The following is a 27,573-nucleotide window of genomic DNA, read 5'->3' as shown; positions in this document are numbered from 1 at the left end:
CTCAGTGCCAAAAAAACACAAAGCCATTGATGTTGTTTCCCGGAGAAGAGTTATTGTTGCTCTCTACCCCGTATGAAGTCTTCTGTGCCAAATATTGTTTGTGTCAGAATATTATTGTCTGAGGGCAGTGATCCTGAGTCTGATGAACCTTCACAGTATATAAGACCAGGACCGGAACCTTCTCCAGACACGACCGGCTTCACCTTCATCCTCACATCTCCAGCTCTCCGGTATAAGGTAATAACGATGGCTCTAGATGTCCCCTCCTAGTTGTAGGTTATTATTATAGGGCACTATCACATATAACTACTATAGTAGTAAGAAAAACTGCAGCTTATAAATTCCTATATTGTTATTTTAGTTTATTATTTTTAACATTGTTCGGGGACATCTACATGGAATTCAGGGCTGTTAGAAATGTCAAATTCAAGAAAACATTTCTTATCTACGATGGAGAAATGATCATGTCAGGCTTCTTATATAAAAAAAATAATGGGTTATTTATTAATTATTGAGTAAAAATGGCGGTTCACATACATATAGAGGGGGAGATTTATCAGAACCTGTCCAGAGGAATAGTTGCCCAGTTGCCCATAGCAACCAATCAGCTCGCTTCTTTCATTTTTAACAAGGCCTCTGCAAAATGAAAGAAGCGATCTGATTGGTTGCTATGGGCAACTGGGCAACTTTTCCTTTGCACAGATTTTGATAAATCTTCCCCATTGTCTCTCAGTACAATCTACAGTATTAGACTAAAGATATACTATGTAGGAGTTTCATAGGAATGGTAAAGGCAAATGGCATAGATTAATCTCCTCTCACCATCTCAGCCTAGTCAGTTCATACAAAATGTTAGATTCATCTTGCTTCCTTGTCCAAGATGGCCGACCTTTTCATCTGGTCAGTCGTCTTGACGTCTTCATGTGTCCTTTTTTCTCTGCTCTCAAGGTTCCTCGTGACCTTTCTTCTCTCAATGTTCTGAGCTTCGTCAGTTTTGACGTGTGAGCTTATACACCATAACTATGGGTGTGTCTGAGGGCGTGTTTGAGAATATCTTCTATTATTGAGTGTCCATAAATATACATATATGGTTCATCAAATACACCCCACTCCTCCCTTGTGGGTTGGCTGAACATTCATTTAAAGGACAACTGTGGTGGTACACTTTTATATATTACCGTGCCCGGGCCTCAAAAATAAACAAAATAAACTTATACATACCTTCCTACGAGCCCCCATTGGTCCGGCACAGGCCTCACGGTACGGCAGTGCTGACGTCATTCCACTTCCTGGGGACGCTGCAGAGCTGTCTTCGTATCACCGGCCGCAGTGATGTCCCGCCCGGCCGGTGATAGGCTGAGCCCACTGTCATGTAAGAAGCCGGCCAGAGATCCTTACATGACAGTGGGCTCATCCTATCACCGGCCGGGGCGGGACATCGCTGCGGCCGGTGATACGCCGATGGTTCTGCGACGTCCCTGTCCCCAGGAAGTGGAATCATGTCAGCACTACCGCACCGTGAGGCCTGTGCCGGACCAACGGGGGCTCGTAGGAAGGTATGTATACGTTTATTTTTGAGGCCCGGGCACAGGAATATATAAAAGTGTACACCTGCAGTTGTCCTTTAATATCTTTACACTCCGGCAGGAGAGGAGATTGGGTCTGTTTCTGCAGCATCAGTCTGTAGTTTGTTTAGTCTGTGCAGCAGCATTTTTTTTTTACTTTTTTGGAGCGGTGATGTTCTGGATGCTACACCTCGTGGTTCCCGGCAGTAATCTCCGCTGTCAGATAATGCCGACACACTGCAGTGGCTAAGATTATAATAAATACATAAAATAAATAAATGATGTCCCAAATGTGATAAACCAGGCTAGACGCATTTCAGCACTACTGTCCTTTCTTCAGCAGCACAGGTATAAGCATGATGTTGGTAGTTGTCCCACCAGCATCTATCTATAGATAAAGATTGGAGAAGTTACTATTTTCATTCAGAATAGGTATAAAACCCGAACTGGATCACTAACATGAAAAGGAGACTTTTATGGATACAGACTACAATATTTCTAATAAAAAAGTTAAGTAATAAAAAATTCGGAACTAAACAATATGTATATCAAATGGCAACAAATGTCTAAGGCTTCAATCCTAACAATATGTAATATAATATAAACATACACATTAGTATAATACATTAAAAAGCCTATTAGAGAAAAATGTATTTTATTTTAGAAACACAACAAAAATAAAAAAAATTGGCATGTTATTAAAAAATATGCATCTTTCTAGTTCATTTTCCACTTTGAAAAAATGACCACTAGGTGTCTCCCTACCAGACCTCTTTTTATAGATTTCCGACTATAGGCTGTAGAACATTTTCTCAAACTAGCACATTTCACAGGTCAACAAATACATTTTATGTTATGTTTTATGATCACAGGAAAAGCCATGGGCACCAGGTTCGCACCCAGTTATGCCAATTTGTTCATGGCAAATTGGCAACATTTTACTATCTTACCAAAACAGGTGCTATGGAAAAGATACGTTGACGACGTTATAATAATTTGGAATAGGACAAGAGATGAATTAGAACTGTTTCTGAGAAATCTAAACATTAATTATATATAATATAACATTCTGATCTCCATGTCAGTCATAAATCAGTGGAATTCCTCAATTTACTAATAACAGATAACAATACAAAACTAGTCAGCTGTACATATAAAAAAAACAATAGCTAGAAATAGTTATATTCTATTCTCCTGAGATGGCTGCTTAAAGGGGTACTCCGCCACAGGACATCTTATCCCCTATCCAAAGGATAGGGGATAAGATGTCAGATCTTAGAGGGGATCTTAGCTCCGGCACCTTTCTATCATTACTGCACAGAGCAAACTTGCTCTGTGCGTAATGACGGGCAATACAGGGGCAGGAGCATCGTGACATCATGGCTCCGCCCCCTCGTGATGTCACGGTCCGCACCTCAATACAAGTATATGGGAGAGGGCGTGGCGGCTGTCACGCCCCCTCCCATAGACTTGCATTAAGGGACGGGCCGTGATGTCACGAGGGGGCAGAGCCGTGATGTCACAATGCTCCGGCCTCTGTATCGCCCGTCATTACGCACAGAGCGAGTTTGCTCTGTGCAGTAATGAAAGCGGGGTGCTGCAGCCAAGATCCCGGGGGTCCTTAGCTGCGGGACCCCCGCAATCTGACATCTTATCCCCTATCCTTTGGATAAGGCATAAGATGTCCTGGGGCGGAGTACCCCTTTAACAGTCATAGGTAGTCAGTTTAGGAGATCGAAAAGGAATTGCACATCTGAAAACCAATTTGATGAGGAGGCACAAGAATTGATTGAAGCATTTAGATGCAAAGAATATTCTAAAGCATTGTTGAAGAATTCTTTGGAAGATGTTTTCAAATTAAAAAAAATTTGAGGATAAAAGTAAGGATTATAGTCAAAAGACAGATATACAAAATACTCACAAATTAATACTCCCTTTCAATTAAAATCACAAAACAGTTTCAAAAATTATTTAGAAAAATTGGCATTTTGCCTATAGTGACAAGACACTAGCTCCAATACTCCCAAAAAATCCACCAATCATTTTTACGAAAACACCCAATTTAGGCGTCAAAGTGGCCCCAATTATCAAAAGACAAGCTCAAAGTGAACAGGGTAAAACATGGTTATCCTCAGGCGGTTTCCATAGATGTGGATCCTGTTCTAACTGTACATTAATTGTATATTTTTTCTTTTAAAAAAATGCTTAAAGTTATTTAAAAAACAAATAATTTCAAATGGAAAATTAAGAAGCCACTGACCTGTAACTCAAAAAGAATTCTTTATATCCTGGAATGTCCATATCAAACACAATATATTGGTCGCACATAAGGAGAACTTAAAACCCCCATTTTCACAACATAAGGAGGGCTAGTGATAAACACGCCCATTTGGTCCATTTCAAAACTTACTATGACATGGATCCATCCAAAATAGTTTTCGGGACCCTTGAATCTGTGAAGAAAGATTAGAGAGGAGGAGATTATATTTCTGCAATGTCTAGAGCTGAGTCCTGTAAGATCTTTGACTTCGAAAGTCTAACTCCAGAAGGTTCAAATGAAGAAATAGAAATCTTTGGGTCCAGCTAGACACTACATTTTGTTTGGGACCTTCTCCATGCCCCGTCACCTGCAGGCTGTAAACCTATGAGGTGACGGGTCCTGTGCTTGTGCCCATCTGGGTGATCTGCTTCATGAAGTTACTATGCATTTTACTTTTATTATTATGATTTTATAACTTTATTTTATTTTTATAACTTTTATTTTTATAACTTTTATTTTATTGTAATTTTTATAATCTTTATTATCTTTCCTGTTTACTGTTATTTTAATTTATTTATTATTTATTTCATTTATTTGGGCTAAAAAAGTATTTAGCCAATTGTAAAAGTTCTCCCCCTTATAAAGATAAGAGGCTGTAATTTCCATCATAGGTTATAACCTCAACTATGATAGACATAAAGAGAAAAAATCCATAAAATCACATTGTCTGATTTTTAAAGAATTTATTTGCAAATTATTGTGGAAAATAAGTATTTGGTGAATAAGAAAAGTTCATCTCAATACTTTGTTATATCCCCTTTGTTGGCAATGACAGAGGTCACATGTTTTCTGTCTTCACAAGGTTATCACACACTGTTGCTGGTATTTTGGCCCATTCCTACATGCAGATCTCCTCTAGAGCAGTGATGTTTTGGGGCTGTCGCTGGGCAACACAGACTTTCAACTCCCTCCAAAGGTTTTCTATGGGGTTGAGATCTGGAGACTGGCTGGGCCACTCCAGGACCTTGAAATGCTTCTTACAAAGCCACTCTTTCATTGCCCAGGCGGTGTGTTTGGGATCATTGCCATGCTGAAAGACCCAGCCACATTTCATCTTCAATGCCTTTGCTAATGGAAGGAGGTTTTCAATCAAAATCTCATGATACATGTCCCCATTCATTATTTCCTTTACACGGATCAGTTGTCCTTGTCCCGTAGCAGAAAAACAGCCCCAAAGCATGATGTTTCCACCCCCATACTTCACGGTAGGTATGGTGTTCTTTGGATGCAACTCAGTATTCTTTCTGCTCCAAACACGCCAAGTTGAGTTTTTACCAAAAAGTTCTATTTTGGTTTCATCTGACCATATGACATTCTCCCAATCCTCTTCTGGATCATCCAAATGCTCTCTAGCAAACTTCAGACAGGCCCAGACATGTACTGGCTTAAGCAGTGGGACACATCTGGCACTGCATGATTTGAGTCCCTGGTGGCGTAGTGTGTTACTGATGGTAGCCTTTGTTATTTTGGTCCCATCTCTCTGCAGGTCATTCACTAGGTCCCCCCGTATGGTTCTGGGATTTTTGCTCACCATTCTTGTGATCATTTTGACACTACGGGGTGAGATGCGTGGAGCCCCAGATGGAGGGAGATTATCAGTGATCTTGTATTTCTTCCATTTTCTAATAATTGCTCCCACAGTTGATTTCTTCACACCAAGCTGCTTGCCTTTTGCAGATTCAGTCTTTCCAGCCTAGTGCAGGTCTACAATTTTGTTTCTGGTGTCCTTGGACAGCTCTTTGGTCTTGGCCATAGTGAAGATTGGAGTGTGACTGTTTGAGGTTGTGGACAGGTGTCTTATATACTGATAACAAGTTCATACAGGAGACATTAATACAGGTAACGAGTGGAGGACAGAGGAGACTCTTAAAGAAGAAGTTACAGGTCTGGGAGAGGCAGAAATCTTTCTTCTTTGTAGGTGACCAAATACTTATTTTCCACCATAATTTGCAAATACATTTTTTATGAATCAGACAATGTGATTTTATGGATGTTTCTTCTCTCATTATGTCTCTCATAGTTGATGTTGATGTATGATGACAATTACAGCCTCTCATCATTTTAAGTGGGAGAACTTGCACAACTGGTGGCTGACTAAATACTTCTTTGCCCCACTGTATATATATATACTGTATACTTTTAATAAATATACTATGACTTGGAGGACTGTCTATTCTGTTATGGATTTGTCCCTCCTTGGAGCCAACCTGAATTTTCCTCTTATGCAGCTGATATTGTGTGGTTTACCATTGTTTATGGTACTACAACTCCTAATATGCTCTAATCATTTCTTAGGCCATAGTGGGAGTTGTAGTTTCATAAGAGCTGGGATCCCTGTTCTGTGAAGCTACAAATAACACTGTAATCAGATGAAAAATTTTCGATTCCTGATGGGACTTGGACACTAGATGCCCTTATTTTACTGCACAGCTGGCATGATAGAGATGCCAAGAGCGATCTCCACTGTATTGACGTGGACTTGCCTTACTCCTTAAAGGTCCCCTGACAATCTTGGTGTTATAAACATACCTGTCCTAACTCCCAGGGAGCGTCCTGGGGTCTCTTTGACACCCAGCTCTGTTTAGTTTTTAGCTGTCTGTTATATTACTGACAACCCTGACAACCAATCAGGAGATGGAGGTGCTGGGTCAATCAGCTTAGTGCATGTGCTCACAACCTGTGAGGGAGGGATATTTAAACCAGCAGGTGATTGGTCTGTCTGTGAGTCAGCATTTAGTATACTACTCAGCCTTCCTTGTATCCTGATCGTTTGTCCGTTCCCTGATTTTGCTTTTGTATTTTGACTTTGTACTGCGCTACCTTCCTTGTTCAGAACAAGCCAGGTTCCTCTCTAGGTTTTGTCTTTTTGGCTTGTTTTTGGTTCAACCCCTTGTCTGCTGATTTTGTACTTAGTGTGTCCCTTTGTCAAGACCCAGTATGTTTGACTATCCTTGTGCCCCTAAATTTAGTCCAGTGTAGGGACAGTCGCCCAGTTGGAGGATGCCATTTAGGGTGGATCACCCAAGTAAGTAGTGACAGTGGCTGGGGTAAACATTGGTGTGCACTGGCAGACGTGTCACTCAGGGAGTGAAATGCATTGGATCCTTTGATTTAACATAACATAGATTTGATAAATATTATCTGATCTCCGTACTACTCCCTGCAGTGTGGATGTCCTATTCCGGTGCACTAGTTGGACACATTGGGGGAGATTAAATGTGCTGAGGAAAAGTTGAACAGTTGCCCTTAGCAACCAATTAGATTGATTCTTTTATTTTTCAGAGGCCTTTCTAAAAATAACTAAAATAACGTACATAAAATAACAGACTATAACGGGAGATAACGGATGGCACATGTCCGTTATTTTGACAGAATATCCGCAAAAATTGGTAATTGTAATCATCCATTTTTTTTATGACCGGTTATTGCTGAATAATAGGTGTCAGAATGCAGGAACATACCAGTAGTGTGAAAGGGGACTTAAAAGGTTATTTTCATTAAGATACTCCAAAATAGCGTCTCTCAGAAAACCCTCAAAAATCTTATTCACAACTGATGTTACTTACAGGCCTATAGTTCCCATGATCCCCTTTTGACCGCTTTTTGAACATTGGTGTCACAATATAAAAAATAAAGGGTCATAATGAATTATGCTAATAATAATAATTATAATAATTATTATAATAATTATTACAGTAACAATAACAATAATATTATTAATAATAATAATAATAATAATAATAATAATAATAAAGCATTATTTAATCAATAAAAGATAAATAATGAAGCTGAAAATAAACTATATTAAATCCTCCTCCGGTATTGTTGTTCCCAATCTCCATGGTGCTGGGACGTCAGAGATCGCTCAACCAATCACTGGCTACAGCACTGTAGATGTTGGATATTATCTACCCCCACATAGGCCCATGTTGTTGCATTGTAGATTTCTATTATTTTATGATTTACATCCTGGTCTTTTGGCTTCTGTGCACATATTTTTAACAAACTATAATAAAAGTAATGTTTTAGTTTCCTATTCAGTGATTTATGTTGGGTAACTAAGAAATATATAATATGCCGTGATTTCAGCTTTATATGATGGTCGGGGTTGCAGACATGGGCCAAGATAAAACACGTGTGCCTATCTCTTACCTGATGGATGTTTGAATAGTTATAAATAATTTTTTCTTTCCAAGCTCAAGCGTCATAGAGGCGGGACTGAGCTGCAGCAAGCACGCCTCCTTCTTCCCCTACTCCTCCCTGCTTGACTTCCAGCACTGAATCCTGTACCTCAATCAAGGTATAGAGGGTGGGGGAGGGAGGAGGCATGCATGCTGCTAAGCACAATCTCTATTACACTTGATCCTCTCCCATGCCACAAGTTGGCACTAGGTGCTGGAAAATGTGATACTTTACAGATCTTAGTGACATCTTATACTTTCTCAATTTGTATAACTTTACAGCCTGTCCTTCTTGATACTGCAATTCCAATGTTGAGAAGTCTGTATACTGCTGTACTACTCCCACTACAGATCTTTGAGTTCTACATTGCTCCCCATACAGATCTGTGTGGTCAGCATTATTTCCAGTACAGATCTTTAAGGTCTCCATTACCCCCATTACATATCTTTGTTGGTCTTCAATGCTCCCAGTACAGCTCTTTGTGGTCTCCATTGCTTTCAGAACAGATCTTTGTGGCTCCATTGCTCCCAGTACAGATCATCATGGTCTCCATTGCTCCCAGTACAGGTCATTGTGGTCTCCATTGCTCCCAGTACAGATCTTTGTGGCTCCATTGCTCCCAGTACAGATCTTTGTGGTCTCCATTGCTCCCAGTACAGATCATTGTGGTCTCCAATTCTTCCAGTACAGATCATCTTGGTCTCCATTGCTCCCAGTACAGATCTTTGTGGTCTCCATTGCTCCCAGTACAGATCATTGTGGTCTCCAATTCTTCCAGTACAGATCATCTTGGTCTCCATTGCTCCCATTACAGATCTTTGTGGTCTCCATTGCACCCAGTACGGATCCTTACCTCAGAGTTGCAGAATTTCTTACCAATGATAACCATAGGGTTTATTAAGCTATAAGAGAAGCCTGACACTGACACTCCATATTTATTATCTGAATGATTGACCATCTGTTTTTTTCCCCAGCAGACACGTCTTCAGGAGGTCTATCCACAGAAGAAATGCTTCTCCTCCTTCTATTATTGGCTGTTGCCATCGGAGGTTCACATGGACAGTTCCCTCGCGTCTGTATGACAAAGGAAGCTTTAGATAGTGAAATATGTTGTCCTTTATGGAATGGAAGCGAATGTGGAGTAGAAGCAATGCGCGGTGTTTGTCTGAATTGGTGGACACGCACTTTAGATGATAACCAGTACTATGATGACCGTCTTAATTGGCCAAATAGCTACTTCAGGTCCTCCTGTGAGTGTTTAGGGAACTATGGTGGATTTGACTGTGGAAAGTGCAAGTTTGGATATTATGGGGAAAACTGCGATCGACAAAAAACTTTAGTGAGGCATGAGATCAGAGAGCTGTCCACTATAGAGAGGAGAAGGTTCTTCAGTTACCTCACTTTGGCCAAATACACCATCAGTAAAGACTATGTCATCCTGGTCACTGGTGACAGACATCACCGCAGCACCTATAAATTTATCGATGCCACCATTTATGACGTTTTCTCTTGGATACATTATTACTCTATGAAGCCGATACTGATGAACAGTACTTTTACCTCAAACACCAGCTATGCCCACCAAGGTCCCGCCTTTCCAGGGTGGCATCGGAGACTGCTGCTCTTCCTGGAAAGAGAGATCCAGGAGTTGATAGGAGATGAGGACTTTGCTCTTCCATATTATGACTGGAGCCACGAGAATAATACATGCTCCATCTGCAATGAAGAATTCCTAGGAAGTAATGACCTACAAGGCAACATTGGCGGGTCATCGTACTTTTCTTCCTGGGGGGTGAGTGACTATTTTACTTTTTTAGTCATGAATATAACAATAATCTGTGTAGATGAGGGCAGTATGAACACCCCCAACATAACTGTTAGATTAGGGCCTCAGTTAGCCCTGAGTGTTTTGTCGTGTCCACCATCCAATGTATCAATGAATCGGGGATGGATCAGTGAGGAATTTATACCTTCTGTGCCAGATGCCTGATTAGATGTCACTCACAACGACTACCACTACTCCTGCTGTCCATTCACTAGTACTACCACTACTCCTGCTGTCCATTCACTAGTACTACCACTACTCCTGCTGTCCATTCACTAGTACTACCACTACTCCTGCTGTCCATTCACTAGTACTACCACTACTCCTGCTGTCCATTCACTAGTACTACCACTACTCCTGCTGTCCATTCACTAGTACTACCACTACTCCTGCTGTCCATTCACTAGTACTACCACTACTCCTGCTGTCCATTCACTAGTACTACCACTACTCCTGCTGTCCATTCACTAGTACTACCACTACTCCTGCTGTCCATTCACTAGTACTACCACTACTCCTGCTGTCCATTCACTAGTACTACCACTACTCCTGCTGTCCATTCACTAGTACTACCACTACCTCTACTGTCCATTCACTAGTACTACCACTACTCCTGCTGTCCATTCACTAGTACTACCACTACTCCTGCTGTCCATTCACTAGTACTACCACTACTCCTGCTGTCCGTTCACAAGTACTACGACTACTCCTGCTATCCATTGACTAGTACTACCACTACTCCTGCTGTCCATTCACTAGTACTACCACTACTCCTGCTGTCCATTCACTAGTACTACCACTACTCCTGCTGTCCATTCACTAGTACTACCACTACCTCTACTGTCCATTCACTAGTACTACCACTACTCCTGCTGTCCATTCACTAGTACTACCACTACTCCTGCTATCCATTCACTAGTACTACCACTACTCCTGCTGTCCATTCACTAGTACTACCACTACTCCTGCTGTCCATTCACTAGTACTACCACTACACCTGATGTCCATTCACTAGTACTACCACTACTTCTACTGTCCATTCACTAGTACTACCACTACTCCTGCTGTCCATTCACTAGTACTACCACTACTCCTGCTGTCCATTCACTAGTACTACCACTACGTCTACTGTCCATTCACTAGTACTACCACTACCCCTGCTGTCCATTCACTAGTACTACCACTACTCCTGCTGTCCATTCACTAGTACTACCACTACCTCTACTGTCCATTCACTAGTACTACCTCTACTGTCCATTGACTAGTACTACCACTACTCCTGCTGTCCATTCACTAGTACTACCACTACTCCTGCTTTCCATTCACTAGTACTACCACTACTCCTGCTGTCCATTCACTAGTACTACCACTACTCCTGCTGTCCATTCACTAGTACTACCACTACTCCTGCTGTCCATTCACTAGTACTACCACTACCCCTGCTGTCCATTCACTAGTACTACCACTACCTCTACTGTCCATTCACTAGTACTACCACTACCCCTGCTGTCCATTCACTAGTACTACCACTACCTCTACTGTCCATTCACTAGTACTACCACTACCCCTGCTGTCCATTCACTAGTACTACCACTACCTCTACTGTCCATTCACTAGTACTACCACTACCTCTACTGTTCATTCACTAGTACTACCACTACTCCTGCTGTCCATTCACTAGTACTACCACTACCTCTACTGTCCATTCACTAGTACTACCACTACCTCTACTGTCCATTGACTAGTACTACCACTACTCCTGCTGTCCATTCACTAGTACTACCACTACTCCTGCTGTCCAATCACTAGTACTACCACTACTCCTGCTATCCATTCACTAGTACTACCACTACTCCTGCTGTCCATTCACTAGTACTACCACTACTCCTGCTGTCCATTCACTAGTACTACCACTACTCCTGCTGTCCATTCACTAGTACTACCACTACCCCTGCTGTCCATTCACTAGTACTACCACTACCTCTACTGTCCATTCACTAGTACTACCACTACCCCTGCTGTCCATTCACTAGTACTACCACTACTCCTGCTGTCCATTCACTAGTACTACCACTACCTCTATTGTCCATTCACTAGTACTACCACTACCTCTACTGTCCATTCACTAGTACTACCACTACCTCTACTGTCCATTCACTAGTACTACCACTACTCCTGCTATCTATTCACTAGTACTACCACTACTCCTGCTGTCCATTCACTAGTACTACCACTACTCCTGCTGTCCATTCACTAGTACTACCACTACCTCTACTGTCCATTCACTAGTACTACCACTACCTCTACTGTCCATTCACTAGTATTACCACTACTCCTGCTGTCCATTCACTAGTACTACCACTACCTCTACTGTTCACTCACTAGTACTACCACTACTCCTGCTGTCTATTCACTAGTACTACCACTACACCTGATGTCCCTTCACTAGTACTACCACTACTCCTGCTGTCCATTCACTAGTACTACCACTACACCTGATGTCCATTCACTAGTACTACCACTACCCCTGCTGTCCATTCACTAGTACTACCACTACACCTGATGTCCATTCACTAGTACTACCACTACACCTGATGTCCATTCACTAGTACTACCACTACCCCTGCTGTCCATTCACTAGTACTACCACTACTCCTGCTGTCCATTCACTAGTACTACCACTACCTCTACTGTCCATTCACTAGTACTACCACTACTCCTGCTATCCATTCACTAGTACTACCACTACTCCTGCTGTCCATTCACTAGTACTACCACTACCCCTGCTGTCCATTCACTAGTACTACCACTACCTCTACTGTCCATTCACTAGTACTACCACTACTCCTGCTGTCCATTCACTAGTACTACCACTACCCTTGCTGTCCATTCACTAGTACTACCACTACACCTGATGTCCATTCACTAGTACTACCACTACCCCTGCTGTCCATTCACTAGTACTACCACTACACCTGATGTCCATTCACTAGTACTACCACTACCCCTGCTGTCCATTCACTAGTACTACCACTACACCTGATGTCCATTCACTAGTACTACCACTACTCCTGCTGTCCATTCACTACTACTACCACTACTCCTGCTATCCATTCACTAGTACTACCACTACTCCTGCTATCCATTCACTAGTACTACCACTACTCCTGCTATCCATTCACTAGTACTACCACTACCCCTGCTGTCCATTCACTACTACTACCACTACTCCTGATGTCCATTCACTAGTACTACCACTACTCCTGCTGTCCATTCACTAGTACTACCACTACTCCTGCTGTCCATTCACTAGTACTACCACTACTCCTGCTGTCCATTCACTAGTACTACCACTACTCCTGCTGTCCATTCACTAGTACTACCACTACTCCTGCTGTCCATTCACTAGTACTACCACTACTCCTGATATCCATTCACTAGTACTACCACTACCCCTGATGTCCATTCACTAGTACTACCACTACTCCTGCTGTCCATTCACTAGTACTACCACTACTCCTGATATCCATTCACTAGTACTACCACTACCCCTGCTGTCCATTCACTAGTACTACCACTACTCCTGCTGTCCATTCACTAGTACTACCACTACTCCTGATATCCATTCACTAGTACTACCACTACCCCTGCTGTCCATTCACTAGTACTACCACTACCCCTGCTGTCCATTCACTAGTCCCTCTCTCCTGTACTTTGTTTTGCACTGTACTGCTGCAGCTTCTTCTACCACCACCCCTGTTACCGCTTCTAACAGGCCTACACCACCAGATGATCCCATAAGAGGGATACCTTTTTTTGACTTTTAAAGGAGTTTCATGGTGCAAGACAATTTATCCCCTATCCAAAGGGAGTGTCTGATCGTGGGGGGTCCGACCACTGGGAACCCCTAGCGATCTCCTGCACGGTGCCCTGGCTCTCCCCATGAACAGAGCTGTGTTAACCCCTGCTCGAAGCAGTGGCCAACAATCCATTCATCTCTATGGGACAGTTGGAGATACAGTGTTTGTGTATCTCCAGCTCTCCCATAGAGATCCATGTTGACAACCGCTTTGTATGAGGGTCGACATAGCTTCGTGCACGAGGAGAGCCGGGGCGCCGTGCAGGAGATCACGTGGGGTCCCAGTGGTCGGACCCCCGCGATCAGACACTTATTCCCTGACCTGCGGATAGGGGGGTAAATTGTCCTGCACCACAGTACTCATATAAACTTGTAGGAAAAAAATATTTTTACCTTGTTTTTTCGGACACCGATCCTGTTGCTACTCTCAACAATGGATCATTTTTATAACAATGGTAACAAGTTATTGCGTCTTCTGACATATCCGTGCATCTGCCAACAAAAAGAAATCATTTTTGCACTTTTATTTTATTATTACGAAGCCAGTGTGTTTTTGAACAAGCTGATAGTCACCATGGATTACCGCATGTCACCATAACTTAAAACCAGGGCTCAAATCCTGAAGAAACGCATGGGAACAGAGATCCTGCACTTTTTCTACAGCAGCAACACTGTTCCCATTAGCAGGAGTCCTGCAGGACCGGCCCTTGAGTGAAAATCTTGGGTTCCCACACTTTTTTTAGGGTTATTGGCGAGTTCTGGGTTCAGTACGAACGTATTTGTTCAGAACTGAACTTTTTGACAATATTGGGTGAACTATCACAGAGTATAAGATACACTTAGTGTCAACCGAAAAATTCCTAATCCAAATATGAAGCACTAAAATGTAACTTTTATTATATACCTAAATTAAAGCAAATGAAAATTAAGATCCTATCAGACCAACCTATGTTAAAATCAAAGATCCAGATATATATTCATGTTGGCATGATGAAAGCCATAATTGATTTATCAGAAAACCAATTGCTCCCACCAATCAGGAGACTTGCCGTTAATGGTCCGTTATATGGTTACTAAAGAAAAGATGGGGGGGTGGGGAGGGTGGAGGGGGGGAAAGGGCCTAGGGATGTGTTGGCCTATGGATGGCGGCCTCTACCTACTAGCCCTTTCTACTAGGTCCCTTCACTACCCCTAAACCTAGACGGAGTGATCGCCCTAGAAAGGGCGGCCCCGTACTGGAACCTACCCCTATTGTACTAGCCTTACCCTGTACTATAGACAATGAGGAGGCTCTCTGTCTCACTAGTGGGAGCTATCTATCTCTTAGGATGGGAGAAGGATAGAAATGACCTATTGTCACCACTGTCATAAGGATACCATCTGAGATGGATCTAATTGTAAGGGAATGACAACAATGGTCCGTTGTCACCCCTATCATAAACTGTCGCTGGTACTCTAGATCTTACTAGGTAAATCTATATATGCGGTTATAGTGCAATAGGGTTTTTGTATTGTCTCACCCAGCTACTTGGTATCACATAAATATAACATACATATGATGAAAAAGGATCATAACAGTATAGATAGACTGTAGTATATGTTAAAGCGACAGTAGGATCATACACGAGCACATATTGTGGAGACAGAGCAATAGATGTAACCTTGTAACTTATCTGGACCAAAAGTGGAGAAATCGATGATGGGGTGAAACCCCAGCTGTGTCCCGACGCGTTTCTTGCCCTAATCGTCAGGGGACAATAAAGGGTGTAAGATGAAATTAGGACCAAGGTTGTCCAGCATGATGGTCAGTTGGGGATAGGGATAAGATGACCAATGTTCCCGCTGCCATGTTGGAATATGGTGTCGGCCATACCTATATACCACGTCACAATCAGTCCTGGCCAATCATTGATCACCGGGCGATAGACTGACTGGGAATACCAGCCAACCAGTGTCTCTCATTCTAACTCCGGACCGCCCTATACCTGTAAGGAGGAAGTCCTTACCTTGTTGGTATACTCCTCGGTGTTCACGTGTATAAAGCATTTACTTGCGGATATCGGTCATGTGACCGATCTAGGTCACATGACCATAGACGTCGGAAGTACGTTTGCGCGTGTCATCTAATGTGTTTCATACTCCCGGACTGCGCCGCGCAGGCGCACAGGAGTAATTGTGATAGGTTGATTCCCGCACCTGTGCCTGGCAATGATTTTACCCTATCAAGAAGGGGGTCAGCCTGGAGGATAGACCAATTTTTTTGGATGATCCCATAAATTTCAGCCGAATTTTCGGCTGAAATTTATGGGATCATCCAAAAAAATTGGTCTATCCTCCAGGCTGACCCCCTTCTTGATAGGGTAATATCTTCCCGACCATTAATAACGTACCGCAAGGGTCGCAGTCTTCAGGACAGACTTGTCCACAGCCACTATACCCGCCCGACTCTGCCAGGATCATGGTTAGATAGACGCATTTGCGGTAATTTTCCTTGCAGTGGCTGCACGGCATGCCCCTATATGGCCAGAACCAAACAGGTCACAAGTTCATTCATGGGTGTTAGCTTTGACATCCGAGATTTTGGAAATTGTAGAACCAAAGGGGTAGTATATCTCTGCCAGTGTAATTGCCCTCTTGACTATATTGGTAAAACAATACGGGAGTTTCGGAGGCGTATATGTGAACACCTCAATGATATCAAACACCAACGCCCAACCCCGATAGCCTGACATTTACGGGATAAACATAACAATCATCCCAAATGTCTGAAATTCTCCATCATTGAAGTTGTGCGCCCCTCTCCCCGTGGTGGGGATTTTGATAAGAGACTTCTTCAAAAAGAAACACGATGGATACACCGTTTCAAATCGACCACCCCTAGGGGGATGAATGAGGTGTTATCCTTTGCATGTTTCTTATAGAGCTGATGTTACCTTTCCATGACTCAAGACTGTACCCCCTGGGGATTAATAGGCCAAATCATGAGCCTTTTTCTCCACATCAAGGGTAGAATTAGTTTTGGTGTTTGAAAACCTTGCCAGTGACTATTAGCACAAGAGTGTGCATTTGTCCTATATATCATCCTGGAATATAGTATCCAGCTACATCATTTGTCATATTAGGTATAACCCTTGTTTTATTACATTATCTGACCTTATATGCATAGCTTTATGGTTTATTTATAACAGAAGTAAATCACCATCCTGAAGATAAAGCATTTAATCCTACATAGGATTCAATATACTCACATCGGTTTCCCCCATGTATATACGGTCTCTCTGTCTTTCACTTTTCCAAACAAGCAGGAAATATTTCTAAGTGTCACTTTTGCCTCAATGCGCATGTCTCAACACTTAGACACTGCAGGATCACCGGCAATCATTGCCAGGCACAGGTGCGGGAATCAACCTATCACAATTACTCCTGTGCGCCTGCGCGGCGCAGTCCGGGAGTATGAAACACATTAGATGACACGCGCAAATGTACTTCCGACGTCTATGGTCATGTGACCTAGATCGGTCACATGACCGATATCCGGAAGTAAATGCTTTATACACGTGAACACCGAGGAGTATACCAACAAGGTAAGGACTTCCTCCTTACAGGTATAGGGCGGTCCGGAGTTAGAATGAGAGACACTGGTTGGCTGGTATTCCCAGTCCCAGTCAGTCTATCGCCCGGTGATCAATGATTGGCCAGGACTGATTGGGACGTGGTATATAGGTATGGCCGACACCATATTCCAACATGGCAGCGGGAACATTGGTCATCTTATCCCTATCCCCAACTGACCATCATGCTGGACAACCTTGGTCCTAATTTCATCTTACACCCTTTATTGTCCCCTGATGATTAGGGCAAGAAACGCGTCGGGACACAGCTGGGGTTTCACCCCATCATCGATTTCTCCACTTTTGGTCCAGATAAGTTACATGGTTACATCTATTGCTCTGTCTCCACAATATGTGCTCGTGTATGATCCTACTGTCGCTTTAACATATACTACAGTCTATCTATACTGTTATGATCCTTTTTCATCATATGTATGTTATATTTATGTGATACCAAGTAGCTGGGTGAGACAATACAAAAACCCTATTGCACTATAACCGCATATATAGATTTACCTAGTAAGATCTAGAGTACCAGCGACAGTTTATGATAGGGGTGACAACGGACCATTGTTGTCATTCCCTTACAATTAGATCCATCTCAGATGGTATCCTTATGACAGTGGTGACAATAGGTCATTTCTATCCTTCTCCCATCCTAAGAGATAGATAGCTCCCACTAGTGAGACAGAGAGCCTCCTCATTGTCTATAGTACAGGGTAAGGCTAGTACAATAGGGGTAGGTTCCAGTACGGGGCCGCCCTTTCTAGGGCGATCACTCCGTCTAGGTTTAGGGGTAGTGAAGGGACCTAGTAGAAAGGGCTAGTAGGTAGAGGCCGCCATCCATAGGCCAACACATCCCTAGGCCCTTTCCCCCCCTCCACCCTCCCCACCCCCCCATCTTTTCCTTAGTAACCATATAACGGACCATTAACGGCAAGTCTCCTGATTGGTGGGAGCAATTGGTTTTCTGATAAATCAATTATGGCTTTCATCATGCCAACATGAATATATATCAGGATCTTTGATTTTAACATAGGTTGGTCTGATAGGATCTTAATTTTCATTTGCTTTAATTTAGGTATATAATAAAAGTTACATTTTAGTGCTTCATATTTGGATTAGCAATATTGGGTGAACCTGAATTTTAGAAAATTGTGTTCAGTTCTAGTAATGACCTCTCCGTCTTGTCTATGAACATCATGGACGTTTTTTGATCCTGGATGGCGGTGACTATAAGAATCAGTTCTGTGTTCACCATTGAGGTCCCTTCACTATGTCTTACCAGAAGCTTCCGTCTCCATGTGTCCATTCTTCTGTCATCCTGCAGGCCATCTGTAGCGGATACTTCTACACTGATGCCTACTGCCGAAGTGCGGAGAGAGGTTTCCATGTGGAGAATCTGCTGAGAAAACCAGGACGGGACCCAAAAACTCGTATACCCACATATCAGGATGTAGAGGCGACACTGAAGTGGAAGATGTTTGACACGGAACCATTTGACAAAACGTCCAAGTCCAGTTTCCGTAATGCTCTAGAAGGTAAAGGTCAAAACTGATCCAGCTGATCGTCCTCCATGTTTGTTGGTTTATGTCGGTCATGTTAGAAGTGGTCTCTGTGGAAAAAGACACGGAACATTTATCTATCTAACTTTCAATCTATCTCATATCTATCTATCTCATATCCATCTATCTATCTATCTCATATCTATCTATCTATCTATCTATCTATCTCATATATATCTATCTCATATCCATCTATCTCATATCCATCTATCTATCTATCTCATATCTATCTATCTATCTCATATCTATCTATCTCCTATTTATCTCATATCTATATATCTATCTCCTATCTATCTTATATCTATCTATCTCATATCTATCTATCTTATATCTATCTCATATCTATCTATCTATCTCATATATATATCTATCTATCTCATATCTATCTATCTATCTAAAGCAAATAAAAAGGGCACAACCAATATCCAGAAGGAAAGTGAGGTTAAGGGTGCCCGCATAACTGGAACCTGGGTCCGTCGGTTCCTCGATCCAAACAGTAGTAAAATACAATGCAGCACTCCACAAGTTGCAAAGAAAAGGGTGGTTTTATTCCATCATGTGCATAGACAACGTTTCACCAGTCTCACACTGGCTTTTTCAAGTGAATCATAGTGATACAGGTGGGTATTTATAGACCGCCCACCAGGTCATGTGACATAGGTAATACATGATTGACATATGTAAACAAAGAAGTCCTCGGAGAAAATTGTACAATCCATAATGCAAACAATCATTTATACAGTGTTGAATTGATATATAGACATCCGATAATCATCTGGTATAAAGATATCAATATTAAGCATAATAAATCAAAAGTGCAGTAGTAGTGATCAATAATTACGTGCAAAGACGTGAATGCCTTCCGGGGTCCTGCCGCGACGTATCCCGATCACAAGCGCCAAAGCGCCGGATGTGGTGTGTGCATCACTGTAGAGTAGAAGTATTTCCGGGTCCGGATGAGACGTAACACCAGTAGCGCGTCCTCGCATCCATGGTAACCCGGATGCGAGGACGCGCTACTGGTGTTACGTCTCATCCGGACTCGGAAAAACTTCTACTCTACAGCGATGCACACACCACATTCGGCGCATTGGCGCCTGTGATCGGGATACGTCGCGGCAGAACCCCGGAAGACATTCACGTCTTTGCACGTAATTATTAATCACTACTACTGCACTTTTGATTTATTATGCTTAATATTGATATCTTTATACCAGATGATTATCGGATGTCTATATATCAATTCAACACTGTATAAATGATTGTTTGCATTATAGATTGCACAATTTTCTCCTAGGACTTCTTTGTTTACATATGTCAATCATGTATTACCTATGTCACATGACCTGGTGGGCGGTCTATAAATACCCACCTGTATCACTATGATTCACTTGAAAAAGCCAGTGTGAGACTGGTGAAACGTTGTCTATGCACATGATGGAATAAAACCACCCTTTTCTTTGCAACTTGTGGAGTGCTGCATCATATTTTACTACTATCTATCTATCTATCTATCTATCTATCTTTCTCCTATATTTCTCATATCTATCTATTTATCTCACATCTATCTATCTATCTATCTATCTATCTATCTCTATCTCCTATCCACTAATATCTCACTTCCGGTACCTTACTCCACAAGCTCTGCACCTCCTGTTGAGTGTGTCTTTCCAGCTTGCAAGGACGGGATATGGGGACAGGATATGAGGACAGGATATGGGGACAGGATATGGGGTCGGGACATGAGGTTGGGATATGGGGTCGGGATATGAGGGCAGGATATGGGGGCGGGATATGAGGATGGGATATGGGGTCAGGTTATGAGGTCGGGATATGAGGATGGGATATGGGGTCGGGATATGAGGACGGGATTTGAGGTCGGGATATGAGGACGGGATATGAGGTCGGGATATGAGGACGAGATATGGGGTCGGGATATGAGGACGGATATGAGGAGCATATATGAGGACGGGATCTTGGGTCGGGATATGAAGACGGGATATGGGGTCAGGATATGAGGTTGGGATATGAGGAAGGGTTATGAAGACAGAATATAAGGACAAGATATGAGAATGGGATATGAGGACGGGATATGAGGACGGGATATGAGGTTGGGATATGGGGTCGGGATATGAGGACGGGATATGAGTATGGGATATGAGGAAGGGTTATGAAGACAGAATATAAGGACAAGATATGAGAATGGGATATGAGGACGGGATATGAGGACGGGATATGAGGTTGGGATATGGGGTCGGGATATGAGGACAAGACGTCATTGTTGCTTTTCTTTGAGCACTCTGCTGGTAATACATATATTCTGATTCTTCTCTTTTCTCTCAGGATATGTGAACCCTGTGGATGGGAAGACCACAGACAGAAACATGCACAATATGTTCCATGGTTATATTGGGGGGACAATGTCTCAGGTTCCCATATCTGCCAATGACCCCATGTTTATATTACACCATGCCTACATAGATAAGTAAGTCATTGTCCTCACGTGAATAAATATGTATTTATGTGATATATTATAGATTATCATTTATAGGTCACATATTTTTTTACATACACAAAATGTTCCATAGTCTCACCTCAGTCCCTGATTCAGTCCTCAGCGCCTCCTGTTATTTACACTGTTATGGACATGGAAAAGGATAGTTGTGTTTTACACCCATAGCTTTTACAGTAGGCGTGGCCAAAACCTGTTTTCCTGCTTACTGGAAATGGAAGGGGAGTAGGCGGAGACTAAGCAAATGGTGGGGCATTAGTGGATTTTAGTCCTTAAAGGGGTACTCCACCCCTAAACATCTTATCCCCTATCCAAAGCTGGGGATCCCCGTGATCTCTGCTATGGCACACTAGTCATCCGATGCACAGAGCAATGCGGAGCCGGAGGCTCGTGACGTCACAACCACGCCCCCTCGGGATGTCACGCCCTCCCCCTCAGTGCAAGTCTATGGGAGGGGGCGTGGTGGAAGCCATGCCCCCTCCCATCGACTTGCATTGAGGGGGCGTGACGTGAAGCCACACAGGGGTGTGGCTGTGATGTCACGAGCCTCCGATGGCACAGCCAGAGTTCTAAATGCACGTGGGGGTTCCAGTGGCCAGATGGTCTCTTGACCACACATCTTTTCCTCATCACCGTAACATAGTCTGGGATGGATATGTATATTGATTGTCTCATTTCAGCACTTTACATATATATATATATATATATATATGTATATATATGTATCACTGGGGTAGATCCATGCTAGTCTGCTAAACATATGCATGCTCCATAACATTGGTGCTTGTATGTATGTTTTTTAGTTTAGCTATAAATGTTTTTATTGAACATTATTGACTGTGGTAGTTGACGAGTGATTCTGCCAATACACCGGGTACGAATCATTTACGGAACTCAATCAGTGTTTTGGGGTGTTAGTAAACGTATTAATGCTCTATTAATTTAGCCCGGGCCTCCAGCCTCAGTTACAAAAGATTGTCGGCCATCTTGGGACTTTCACAAAGGAGCACATGGTCAAGGGGCCATCTTTGTTTCTGTAATTGCGCAAAATCCTCAAAACCACAACAATTGGTTTAGTCCAGGATTACCAGAATAAGTGAAGCTGTGAACAGGATTACAACCCCAACATAAATGGCGTAGTCGGCAGGACCACTGATATACTAATACACAAATGATATTGTGACACGACTATTACATTTCCCTCCCCTATAATGAGATACCTACCAGACAATGGAGCTCGGGTGCACCGGTCTTCTATCTCTCACTCATCTCATGCATCTACTGGTGACACTGACTTCGATAACCAAGATCTACCTGTCATCACCTACCAACCATTACGGCTCAATAATAATAATGTTCCCGCAGCCTGGATCATCATCCATACATTTCCTCGTTAAAGGGGTTTTGCAGTAAAATAAATATCTGATTCCCTATCCATAGGACCACTGGGACCCCCCTAAGAATGGGGCACACCACTTGGGCATCTCCAGCAGTCCCATCCAAATTAAGGGAGCAATTTACAGATCCTGGGCCCTGTTTTAAAGATTACTGGAGGTCCCAGTGGTCAGACCCTCCATAATCAGATACTTATCCTTATCTCCTACCCTGTGGATAAGGGATAGGTATTTTTCACTAGACAACCCATTGTTTATCCTAAGGTATTAGTCTAAGGTTAAAGCTTAAAAGAGAGATCCCGATTTTGCATATAGTCTTGTTTATGATGCCTTTACACACTCCCCTTCTGAACGTCCTCTACCTCCCTTCATGTACTTTCATCGCCTTTGCATATGTTCTGTCACATGCTGCCCCTCTCCTCTATCTTCATTATCATATTATATCCTCCAGTCTAGAACATCACCTGAGCTTCTCTCTATCTTCTTAACCTCCTCATGTCCTTCTCTAGAGGACGACTTCTCTCAAGCCTCTCTGCTCCTCCATCCATATCACCTCAACATACAGGGCCGGTTCTATCTATGCCATGAACTGTTCTAATTGTTCTATGCAGTTTAGCACTATACGGCTTCTACAGTGACACCAGTTAACTCCCAGACACTGATATTTGGGAATGTTCCTTTTTCATTGTGTTCTGACCCTTCACATTTAGTCTCTAATGACTCTGCGATCTGGTGCTCACCCGGGCAGCTATGGTCCTGATTTAGTAGGATGTCCTCTTCTGATTCGGTGCTCAGCCGGGCAGCTAGGGTCCTGATTCAGTATTATGTCCTCTTCTGATCTGGTGCTCAGCCAGGCAGCTATGGTCCTGATTCCGTATGATGTCCTCTTCTGATCTGGTGCTCAGCCAGGCAGCTATGTTCCTGATTCAGTATGATGTCCTCTTCTGATCTGGTGCTCAGCCGGGCAGCTAGGGTCCTGATTCAGTATGATGTCCTCTTCTGATCTGGTGCTCAGCCGGGCAGTTGGGTCCTGATTCAGTATTATGTCCTCTTCTGATCTGGTGCTCAGCCAGGCAGCTATGGTCCTGATTCAGTATGATGTCCTCTTCTGATCTGGTGCTCAGCCAGGCAGCTATGGTCCTGATTCGGTATGATGTCCTCTTCTGATCTGGTGCTCAGCCGGGCAGCTATGGCCCTGATTCAGTATGATGTCCTCTTCTGATCTTGTGCTCACCCGGGCAGCTATGGTCCTGATTTAGTAGGATGTCCTCTTCTGAATCGGTGCTCAGCCGGGCAGCTATGGTCCTGATTCAGTATTATGTCCTCTTCTGATCTGGTGCTCAGCCGGGCAGCTATGGCCCTGATTCAGTATGATGTCCTCTTCTGATCTGGTGCTCAGCCGGGCAGCTATGGTCCTGATTCAGTATGATGTCCTCTTCTGATCTGGTGCTCAGCCGGGCAGCTATGGTCCTGATTCAGTATGATGTCCTCTTCTGATCTAGTGCTCAGCTGGGCAGCTATGTTCCTGATTCAGTATGATGTCCTCTTCTGATCTGGTGCTCAGCCGGGCAGCTATGTTCCTGATTCAGTATGATGTCCTCTTCTGATCTGGTGCTCAGCCGAGCAGCTATGGTCCTGATTCAGTATGATGTCCTCTTCTGATCTGGTGCTCAGCCGGGCAGCTATGGTCCTGATTCAGTATGATGTCCTCTTCTGATCTGGTGCTCAGCCGAGCAGCTATGTTCCTGATTCAGTATGATGTCCTCTTCTGATCTGGTGCTCAGCCGAGCAGCTATGGTCCTGATTCAGTACGATGTCCTCTTCTGATCTAGTGCTCAGCCGAGCAGCTATGGTCCTGATTCAGTATGATGTCCTCTTCTGATCTAGTGCTCAGCCAGGCAGCTATGTTCCTGATTCAGTATGATGTCCTCTTCTGATCTGGTGCTCAGCCGAGCAGCTATGGTCCTGATTCAGTATGATGTCCTCTTCTGATCTAGTGCTCAGCCGGGCAGCTATGATCCTGATTCGGTGTGATGTCCTCATCTGATCTGGTGCTCAGCCGAGCAGCTATGGTCCTGATTCAGTATGATGTCCTCTTCTGATCTAGTGCTCAGCCGAGCAGCTATGTTCCTGATTCAGTATGAGGTCGTCTTCTGATTTGGTGCTCAGCCGGGCAGCTAGGGTCCTGATTCAGTATGATGTCCTCTTCTGATTCAGTGCTCACCCGGGCAGCTATGGTCCTGATTTAATAGGATGTCCTCTTCTGATTCGGTGCTCAGCCGGGCAGCTATGGTCCTGATTCAGTATTATGTCCTCTTCTGATTCAGTGCTCACCCGGGCAGCTATGGTCCTGATTTAGTATTATGTCCTCTTCTGATTCAGTGCTCACCCGGGCAGCTATGGTCCTGATTTAGTAGGATGTCCTCTTCTGATCTGGTGCTCAGCCAGGCAGCTATGGTCCTAATTCAGTATAATGTCCACTTCTAATATGGTGTTCAGCCGGGCAGCTATGGTCCTGATTCAGTATGATGTCCACTTCTGATCTGGTGCGCAGCCAGGCAGCTATGGTCCTGATTCAGTATAATGTCCTCGGGCAGCTATGGTCCTAATTCAGTATAATGTCCTCTTCTCAATAACATACAGAGTGCTCTTGGGCAGTAGATCTTCATGTCGGGGAATACCTTTTACGTATGATACAATATTATTATATCTCTTCCTGTACATCTCTACCCGGGATTGATAGGGTAAGAACCCAAAGCCACCAATGAGAAATGAGTTGATGGTCATGTGACCAGAGTTAAAGATGCAGGAGCAGTAAGCGGTTCTTCTGATGACATCATCAGAAATGACAAAACACAGTGGCCCAGATTAACTATTGCAAATGTGTCAGTCAGAATTTTGGACCATGACTTTGCACATTTATCATGGGTTTTATATACTTTTATGACGTTTTTCTGCTGGATCAGACAAAGGGAGCGTGGTCTCTGTTAAAGAGGAATGATTTATATGCACCAGAAACGCACAAGAATTTTGATGCAAGATTCTGGTTTGGAGTGCACCAACTACAAGTTTCCCCAGATTAGACACTTTGATAAACTGGCACATTTAAAGGGGTAGTCCGGTGCTCCAGTGATCTGAACATTTTGTTTAGAACGCTCGGAGCCAGAGGTTATGACCGTGACGTCACAGCCATGCCCCTTGTGACGTCACTCCCCCTCCATTCATGTCTATGGGAGGGGGCGTGTCGGCCAACACGCCCCCTCCCATAGAAATGAATTGAGGGGACTTGGTGTGACATCATAAGAGGGGGTGGCCTTGACGTCACAACCACTGCCGCAGGAACCCCATGTTTGTTTAGAACACCGGGGGCTGCGGAAGAGCCCAGCAGCGGTACAGGGGATAAGATGTCTAACAGCGGAGTACCCCTTTAAGGCATTCCTGTCAAAAGGGATGTTCACACTTGAAAATTCACAGGTGATCTCATAGCGTGTAATCTGCTCTTTATTCTTAATCCTTCTCCGCTCTCTTCCAGGCTGTTTGAAGTGTGGATCCGGAAAAACAAGGCAACTCCAGACAAATACCCGAATAATCAGCATCTGGGGCATCAACGATTAGAGTGCGCTATGCCCTTCTTCCCCTGCGTGATGAATAAACACATGCTACAGAATTCTGCAGTCTACGGATACACGTTTACATACATGGATCAGTATTGCCGCCTTTATAATCAGGTGGCGGGGGGTTCCTAGAAATCCTAAAAAATCAGGAGCAAAGGTCCCAGCGCATGTGTACCGATGCCAAATAGGTTGCATCTAATATGATATTACATAATACCCATAAAAATATTTGTTCTTTAACAGTATTACCCTCCACATAGTGTTTCCCAAAAATAGTGGACCCAAAAATTTTACTTGTACCACAAAGCCACGCATTCAACATCTGTTAAAGGAGAACTGTAGTGAATATAACGTATTCCCTATCTGACAGATATGGATTGCAATGGTTCCAGTGGTCGTACCCTCCGCGATCTCCTGTATTGGGCCGCTGCAGTCCACAGAAAGCACCGTGCCAACTCCTGCAGGAGGCCGCAGCATGTATCTCTATGGGATGCATGGAGGGGGCCTATCCGAAGGATTATATCTCCTGTCCAAAGGATTATATTCCACTACAGTATTCCTTTAACAGATAGAAAAAGCTATCTGAAAAGGTGTGAAAAAGAATTCCCCTAAAAGTTCCAAGCAAAGTGGCCTTAACAATAGTGCCCAGGGTCTGTAAAACACCAAAAAGTGCAGTCATAGCGCCCCCATCATACCAGGCAGAGTAGCCACAATTGTCGTAGTGCTTAGTGTCTCCCAAATCCCTGCACCTAGAATAGTGCTTCTTTTATTCCCCCAATATTAATAGAGCAATGCAGCATATCCCAAATTATGACAATGCACACATTTCTCAAAAGTAATATTGTAGAGATCCCCCCAGATCCCCCTATTATTAATAGTGCCCCCACAGGTAATAGTGTCCCCCAAGTTGAATACCTAACACTTTATGCACTAAACAGAATAAAAAAGCGAGTCTATGAACCAATGGCCCCAAATGTCTCCTATAGTGTAACCCTCATCTCCATCCTAAGGAGACTCAGACCACCTAGAAGACAATGTGATGTATAAGCCCTGGACGCCCGGAGCTAACAGCCCCTGATCAGAAGTACCGTGTGTTCTCTACATATATATAATAAACTGATCACAT

General features: G+C 43.3%; 1 protein-coding gene and 1 long non-coding RNA gene across 6 annotated transcripts; one reads left to right on the top strand and one right to left on the bottom strand.

The window, feature by feature from the left end:
• The first annotated feature begins 17 nt into the window (after positions 1-17).
• LOC130312425 (tyrosinase-like) lies at positions 18-27,573 on the top strand. 5 transcript variants are annotated; one of them, XM_056552577.1, is made up of 6 exons: positions 18-237; positions 8,082-8,185; positions 9,045-9,859; positions 18,693-18,903; positions 21,271-21,412; positions 26,366-27,573. In XM_056552577.1, exons 3-6 carry the CDS (start codon positions 9,077-9,079, stop codon positions 26,577-26,579), a joined length of 1,350 nt encoding a protein of 449 aa, XP_056408552.1. In that variant the 5' UTR covers positions 18-237; positions 8,082-8,185; positions 9,045-9,076; the 3' UTR covers positions 26,580-27,573. The 5 variants fall into 5 exon arrangements, with proteins under 5 accessions (XP_056408552.1, XP_056408550.1, XP_056408551.1 ...); XM_056552575.1 differs by lacking the exon at positions 8,082-8,185; XM_056552576.1 differs by lacking the exon at positions 8,082-8,185 and having other exon boundaries at positions 9,042-9,859.
• On the bottom strand, positions 1,645-9,713 carry LOC130312478 (uncharacterized). Its single transcript, XR_008860597.1, has 3 exons — positions 9,628-9,713; positions 3,826-4,018; positions 1,645-1,953 (listed from the first exon to the last, which is right to left on the bottom strand). It is a non-coding gene; the product is annotated as an uncharacterized LOC130312478 (long non-coding RNA).

Source organism: Hyla sarda, chromosome 1 (assembly GCF_029499605.1).
Source record: "Hyla sarda isolate aHylSar1 chromosome 1, aHylSar1.hap1, whole genome shotgun sequence".
Lineage (NCBI taxonomy): Eukaryota > Metazoa > Chordata > Amphibia > Anura > Hylidae > Hyla > Hyla sarda.
Note: the sequence above shows the minus strand (reverse complement) of the source record. Positions and strands in the feature narration are given on the sequence as shown.